Source organism: Athene cunicularia (assembly GCF_003259725.1).
Source record: "Athene cunicularia isolate RWA chromosome 2 unlocalized genomic scaffold, athCun1 chr2_part1, whole genome shotgun sequence".
Lineage (NCBI taxonomy): Eukaryota > Metazoa > Chordata > Aves > Strigiformes > Strigidae > Athene > Athene cunicularia.
In genome coordinates this window covers 96,551,834-96,559,542 of record NW_020799095.1, presented here as the reverse complement: position 1 = coordinate 96,559,542, position 7,709 = coordinate 96,551,834, and the positions used below count along the sequence as shown (strand labels likewise).

Here is a 7,709-nt window from a genome sequence, read left to right as displayed (position 1 = left end):
CTGTATACAACTGGAAAAACCCCAACCCCCTAATCTGGGGAAAGGTGGTGTTTTAGAAAAGCAGAGACTTTATCTCAGGTTAACTTCAAATCCTGCATGGTTTTGACTGACTGGTTAGCAGATAACGTAAAGGGCATTTGGCAGTGTCAGGAAGGCGTGTGCTTTATGTTCCACAATCTGCGGGCAGAAGCAGAGACCATTTGCTGAAGAAAAGACTCTCACTGATTTTGCCACCTTTTGGGTAAGGCCCAGAATGAGCATCACCTGCCTGACTGCTAGACCCACAGAGAGACTTCAGCCACTGAAATACAGAGCATTAACTTTACGAGCTCTTAGACCTTGTGAAACCTGGGGGGATTCACATCCATCTCAGGATGGCTCCCAGCATGATGCACTGTGTACTCCTTCCACGTCTGCATCAAAATCTCTGTTTTAGCAAGGGGACTGGAGCACAACTATTTATTTGTTCTATTTTTTTAACACAGATTACTTGAGTTATACCTTTTATTAGTGGTGTGACAGCCTTGACTCTACATTCTCTGAGTTTTATAACAGCATGGTTCTTGTTCTTGTAAAATTATAACTGTGACTGTAAGAAAAATGTTTATAACAGTAATAAGCCTCCCACTTCAGTAACAGTCTTCTGCTCTCATGTCTTTGGAGCATAGCAAAGAACTATTGTAGCATGAACTTATTGTCAGTGATTACTAGGAACAATAGGGAAAACAAACAAAAAAATATTTTTGGAAGGGAGCATGCCTAGTGCATTTTCTCCTTTGATATAAAAAGCTAATAATGAATTTTAGATCAGTCACTGTTCAGTTAGAAAGACGAGAGAAGACCACGAGATGGTGCTAAAAACCCAAGCCTTTGCTAAAAGAATCTGTGAAAAGAAGTTCAGAGGGGCGAAGAAGGGGGGGAGGAGCCACAGTTTGAGTACTGAAGTCATTATTGCCTGGAGTCTATAAAAAGGCAGTTGCACAGTAAGTAATTTATACATTGTCAGCCTTGACTCTATGGATTTACTCATTCCTTTACCTCTATTGTTGTCACCTGTTCCTACCAAGGAGTCCCCAGACCCAGATGTCCGGAGAGGAGGGGGGCTGAAACTTCTGCACTCTGGAGAAAAAGGTTCTAGGCGATGAAGAGGAAGTGCAGCTGAAGGAGCAGCTCTGGTAAATAGGTACAGTTAATTCTTGATTGCAAAGAAAAGGTTACTTTTAAAACTGAAAGCGATTTAGCTTGATATGCTTTGAATTTTATTTGCAACAAGTCACTGACAAACAGTTTAAATGTTCCCCTTATTAAGAATCTGATGGCTTACAACTTGCCCTGAATATTGTCATTACCAAAAGAGCATTGAAGAAAATACTCATGATCTGGAATAGAAATCTTATTTTTATGACAGAGTTCCACCTATAGCAATTCTGTAACCTTAGTGTATCCTGAAATGTATGGATTTGCCTTAGTGTTTGATAGCATGCTCTTAAGTGAGCATGTTAGTATTGCACAGATAAGCTGCTTATAACACAGTTAATGTGAATTTAAGAAGTAAGGGTAGGAAAGCATTTAAATCTTTTACTGAAAATGTTCAATTCTTAACTGTGGCAATAATTCAAACTTCTATATATTGTATTCAAGTGAGCATGTTCTGCTGAACCTAATAGTATATTCTCCTGCATTTATGGGGTCTGAGAATTAAGACTTTGAAAACTGTTGTTTGGTGTTTAGCAGAATTTCCAGAACATTGTGCTCACTTCTAGGGGACTGAATAGAATAAACAAAACTATGAAGGAAGAGTGCATAAATTTCTTTGTTAGTCTGTGGTTTTAATGTCCCAGTAAGGATGGATAGAAAAACTCTGAGTCAATCGGAGGTTAATTTAGAATCAGTAGAAGAATATGGTGTAGAAAAGGCAGGATGTGTACAAGCCAAATTAAATAGAAATGGGAAATATTTGTTTTGTCAACTTCTGCCTGTTCTCGTCATGCTATATTTTTTTTGGCAGGGTCTTTTGCCTTTTGGAAAATGCATTTATCGCCCTGCTTGGCAACTCCCTCAGAAAGAACAGAACGTGTTTACTTCCAGAGATGAACATGTCCTCTCAACTGTATGTTTCTGAACTAAACCTGAGTGCCTTTAGTATCAACTTTACTGTGCCTACTGTCAAGAGCAAGTCATCACCATGTGAACAAGTAGTCATTGCGGCTGAGGTGTTCCTAACTCTGGGCATTGTTAGCCTCCTTGAAAATATTTTAGTTATATGTGCAATAGTTAAGAACAAAAACTTGCATTCACCCATGTATTTTTTTGTTTGCAGTTTAGCAGTGGCTGACATGCTGGTTAGTGTGTCTAATGCTTGGGAGACCATAACGATATACTTAATAAACAATAGACACATAATTATGGAAGATGCCTTTGTCCGTCATATAGACAATGTCTTTGATTCAATGATCTGCATATCTGTGGTGGCTTCCATGTGCAGTTTGCTGGCTATCGCAGTAGACAGATATATCACTATCTTCTATGCCCTGCGTTATCACAACATCATGACAGTGAAAAGATCAGGGCTTATTATTGCATGCATTTGGACCTTTTGCACAGGCTGTGGCATCATCTTCATTCTTTATTATGAATCAACTTACGTGATCATTTGTCTTATCACTATGTTTTTTACCATGCTGTTCCTCATGGTCTCACTGTACATCCATATGTTCCTCCTGGCTCGTACTCATGTGAAGAAAATAGCTGCTTTGCCTGGATACAACTCTGTCCATCAAAGAACCAGCATGAAAGGAGCCATCACTCTGACCATGCTTCTTGGCATCTTCATTGTTTGCTGGGCTCCATTCTTCCTTCATCTCATCCTGATGATCTCCTGCCCTCAAAACCTCTACTGTGTTTGCTTCATGTCTCACTTCAACATGTACCTCATTCTTATTATGTGCAACTCAGTGATTGATCCCTTGATCTATGCCTTTCGTAGCCAGGAAATGAGGAAGACCTTCAAAGAGATAATTTGTTGCTATAGCCTGAGAATGCTCTGTGGGTTATCAAACAAGTATTAAGAAAACAAAACCAAACCAAACCAGGGAAGAGAATGTAAATGCAACATCTTGCCGCATTTTGTAATTCTGCTGAAGTGCTTATGGAACATCTTTCTCTATCTGGCTGTCATGATTTCTGTGGCAATCAGAAAACATTTTTTTAATATCTGATTTTACCTTTCTTTCCGTGCACGCATCTCTCTCACACTGGTGGTAGGAGCTACTCAGTGTATCTGTAATATGGGGAGAAAGAACATTTTGAACATCATTTGCCCTACTGAAGACTGGACCTTATAAGAGGATTATACAGGGAAAGACTTATTTTTCTTTCTACTAAATGCAACGAGTGTGACCTGCCATGCAAATTAGCTCATCAGCCTCTCAGTGTGTATTTCTCTTGATATTCTTTGTCTCTCTAGATACAGCATGGTTTATTTTGATGCTCAGAATTAACAGGTTTTTTGCTCTTTCATTCTGAAGACATAAAACCAGAGAAGTAGCCCCAGTTATCAGGGTTCACATACCTCGCTCAACAGTTATGACCAATATATATGCACATATCAACAGTCTTGTATTCCAGTCATGACTGTTACTGTCATAAAATGTGTATTATGTAAGAAGACAGTGTTATCATGAGATTTTCCAGGTTAGATACAGTACTTTGTCATATTTGACTGTATGTGTTCTTGCCACTGTGGAGTAGGATGTACTGTAGGTGGATTTTAAGGCTGAATATGAACACTGATCTGATTCTGCTTGTCTGTTTTCTTTATTCATCAGGAATAGGGAAGTAAAGGGTACATGATCTCTAGATAGTCATATAATGTCTGAAAAGCTGAAAGCATAACCCTTGTGTCATGCTTTAGGGATGCTCTAAAACTGTTGCTGTCAATAGAAGGACTTGATTCAGTGGGCCTTAGGTTATACCTTCAATGTGGAAGTTCTGATCAGGTGTTCTGAAAATTTTTCAATACAGGGGTGGTCAAACATGGGAACAGGTGTCCAGTGGTTGTGCAATCTCTATCCTTGAAGATATTCAGAACTTGACTGGACATAGCATTGAACAGTCTGCTCTAAGTTGAGAGCTGATTCTAAATTTGAAGTTGGCCCTGCTTTGAATGATTAGGAATAGATGACCTCCACAGGTCCCTTGCAACACAAATTATTCTGTGATTCTATGAAACAGATTGCGTGATAAAACATGATAAAATTATAGATTTTTTTTTCTCTCCTAATTTAATCTCTTGTGTAAGAAGAGTTGTAAAAGATGTTCCTCCTCACATTCAGAAATATAGCCTGCTTTGTGTCTTCATTTGCTTTGGATGTCTCTGGCAGGGTAAATAGGGTGCATCTTTAGCACTAGAGTAATAAAGTTTGTCTGCTGCACCTTAAAATATATACTGCCTCCAGCTTGCACATATCTCCCTCTAACATGTTATTCTCAGTGGACACACCTTATTATGTGGACTGTAAATACAATAGTTATGTCAGCACACTAAGTGCTAGTATCTTCCTTCAGCTATATCTGGAAAGGCAGTTTCAGAGGTATGTTTGTGGTTGATAGTGAGAATCTTGCCTTGTTTCAGTCCACCTCTTAACCCTATCCATAAATGACACCTAAGAGTGGGTTCTTGCTGCTATGGATGTAAATAGCAAAAGTAGACAGTTCAATTTCATAGTGAAAGGCACCAGCTGATTTGTAAATAAATAATTAAATCTTCACTGGGTATTGCAGATAAGACAGTCTTGTACATAACTGTAAATCAACAAAGAGGAAGTCAAACTGTAATAACTTTGGGTATTTTCTTGAATTGTACATTACTTTTTTGTTGGAAGTTTATTTGATGTATAAACACAGACATATGAAGAAACTATTAAAGTGGATTGCTGGAAAACCCACTATTATTGGTTATTCATTGTAATGTGTGTGCTAACCTTATAGATTATTCACAGAGGGAATACTGCATTACAGGCTTTCATGTCTCACTTTAAGCAGATGTCTTATTAAGAAACACATTCTGAAAGAGAGTTAGAGACTAATAAAATGTATTTACATTCATACCCATGTTCCTCTAGGTGTCAGCATCATATCCTCATTATAAGCTTTGCAGGTGGGAAGCTAAAACAGTTTGAGGGTGAAATGGAAGTATTTTCAAGAAAAGGCTAGAACAGTTCCTTAAAAAAATTACACTATAGGAATGAATATAAAATAGACGTCCCTGAAGCCATGAGGTGTTTTAATCTGTTTCTTTCTCCTGTTTAGCTGCAGAATAAAAGCAACATTTAGCATGTTTTTACTTCTACCAGAGCTTGGAAAACACTAAGCATTCTGATAAATTGGGACAAGCAAATACTGTGTAAGTATGTTGTCATAGGACAGTCATGAAAAAAATTAGCTGCTAGGCTGTCATTGCACCATGTCCCCACAGCCAAGGATATTACTCTTGCTTACACTGACAGTCATTTATGGTTTGGTATCGGTCGTTTGAAAGAAGCTCACATCACACTTTTTTCTGTCCCAGAGCTCCAAACCCACCTTCTATTGCTCAGTTCTGCTTTGATGACCCAACACTTTGCTGCTTCTACTTGTATGTCATTATTTTCAAGTTTTTAATAAGAAATTATTCTGAACTCACTCCTGTTGCAGGTGGGGTCAACTTCTGTAAACTCATCTGCATGTTAAGTACATTAATAGGAGCAGGGAGAATATTTAAAAAACAAACAAACAAACAACAATCCACCAACATTTCTAGCTGCGCCAGATCTTCATCTAGTGAAGCAAAAGACTAGATTCTTAGTCTATAATAATGCAAAGGTTGGTTGATGGTAGGTAAATTGCATGTTTCCAGATTACACTGAAGTACTTTATACGTTGCTCTAAGATTTTCTAGCTTTAGTAGATTGAAGCAGAAGGTTGGCTTTTACAAATGATGGCATTGCCTGGTTAATCCCATACCCATCATGCTCCTATACTTACATTAGGAACATCTCAATCTTTTCTCCAGGCCAAGGCTACAATATAGTACCTGGAAATACCTCCAAGAGCCTTAGCATCGTTAACACAAAACGGTCATAACTGTATGGAGCAAAAAGGTTATTGATGATACTGGGCTTTATGACCCTGCTTCCCAAATGGGCACAAGACTGTCACAAAGGACTCTTAACTACCAAGTACTACTGCCTCTGGGTCTGGGCTGGGAGGGATGATTGTTTTCAGCTCTGCAACCTACAGGCCTGCAAATTCTGTGCAACCCTGCAACTCCCTTTTGAGAACGTGTTGCACATTCCCACTACTTAGGCTTTTCCCATTAGAAAACCTTATCTGAGCAGCTGTCTGAAGACTTTAATTGCATTTTGGAATCCTGTGCAAACCACAGGAATTTCCTGCAGACACAAACTTTAAGAAGGCAGAAAAGGTTTATACTTCTGTGGAGAAGCAACCAACTCCCTCACAGAGTCTGGTCTCTGAAGTCACAAAGCTTTGTTAGGGATTGTCTTGTGTCTCTTGCAGTAAATCCTTCTTCTGTTGTCAGCTTCTTGCAGAGAAGACCAGCTCGTGCTGACCACTGCTGTGTTCAGGGATTGCAATGGATGGTCTCAGTCTACATCTGTGTTGGTTTGCATGCACTCTGCCCTTGCTGTTAAGTAGAGGGTGGGTGAATAAGATATGGTAACATGGATGTGGAAATGGGGATCCCCACATTAGGGATGGAGAGTCATGCAGGCTGTGGTGGAGCTGCCTGCATAAGTCTCTGCGCTAGGTTATGTCCACATGAGATGCTCTCCCTCCTTTTCTAATCTTGTAATGTATTACAGCCAGAGCTGTGTGCATCTCGGATCCAGCTTGTTCTTCATACAGGACAGAAAGGGAGAATCTGAGGTATGTATGTGTCTGTCTATACTTACATAATGCCTACATGTGAATGAGTTTACTCCCAAATATAGAGTACAACCACAAATGATATCAACAAGTGAAATGTATGTGAGGATGTATAGTTTCTTTTTCCCTAACTTTTCTGTTCTTTGTCATCCAGTTATTTGTTACATTACTGTTGTGGTTTGAGCCCAGAGGGCAACAGACCATCACACAGCTGCTTGCTCAATCCTTCCCCACCAGGAACAGGAAGGAAAAAATAAAACAAAAGGCTCGGGGATACAGATGGGGACAGGGGGGATGACTCATCAATTATGGTTATGGGCAAAAGACAGACTTAATTGGGGAAGAAAAAGAACATCAAATTAATTTGAACACCACCACCACCACTCAATTTTGCAATCAAACTGAGAAATAAAACCAAATCTTAAAACCACCTTCAACCAAACCCTCCCTTCATCCCAGGCTCACCTTTGCTCCTGATTTCTCTACTTCCTTCCCCCAAGTGGTGCAGGGACAGGGAATGGGGATTGCAATCTGTTCATCACAGGTTCTTGATGCTCCTTCCTCCTCAGGGGGAGGACTCCTCACACTCTTTCCCAGCTCCAGCATAGGGTCCCTGTCGCAGGAGACAGTCCTCCATGAACAACTCCAACATAAGTCTTTCCCATAGGCTGCAGCTCCTCACGAACTGCTCCTGCGTGGGTCCCTGCTGTGGGCTGCAGTTCTCCCAGCAACAGACTGCCCCAGCACGGGCTTCCCTCAGAGTCCCAGGCTTCTTTGGGTAC

General features: G+C 39.9%; 1 protein-coding gene across 3 annotated transcripts; it reads left to right on the top strand.

Moving 5' to 3' along the window:
* Positions 1-956: 956 nt before the first annotated feature.
* Positions 957-4,941, top strand: MC5R (melanocortin 5 receptor). Of its 3 annotated transcripts, XM_026843506.1 has the most exons (3): positions 957-983; positions 1,068-1,183; positions 2,009-4,941. In XM_026843506.1, the coding sequence occupies exon 3, from the start codon at positions 2,091-2,093 to the stop codon at positions 3,066-3,068; it is 978 nt and encodes a 325-aa protein (XP_026699307.1). In that variant the 5' UTR covers positions 957-983; positions 1,068-1,183; positions 2,009-2,090; the 3' UTR covers positions 3,069-4,941. The 3 variants fall into 3 exon arrangements, with proteins under 3 accessions (XP_026699307.1, XP_026699308.1, XP_026699306.1); XM_026843507.1 differs by lacking the exon at positions 957-983 and having other exon boundaries at positions 994-1,175; XM_026843505.1 differs by lacking the exon at positions 957-983 and having other exon boundaries at positions 994-1,183.
* Positions 4,942-7,709: the final 2,768 nt, after the last annotated feature.

Excerpts from the sequence above, each read along its gene's own strand:
- MC5R (XM_026843506.1), top strand. The coding sequence starts at position 2,091 with ATGAACATGTCCTCTCAACTGTATGTTTCTGAACTAAACCTGAGTGCC.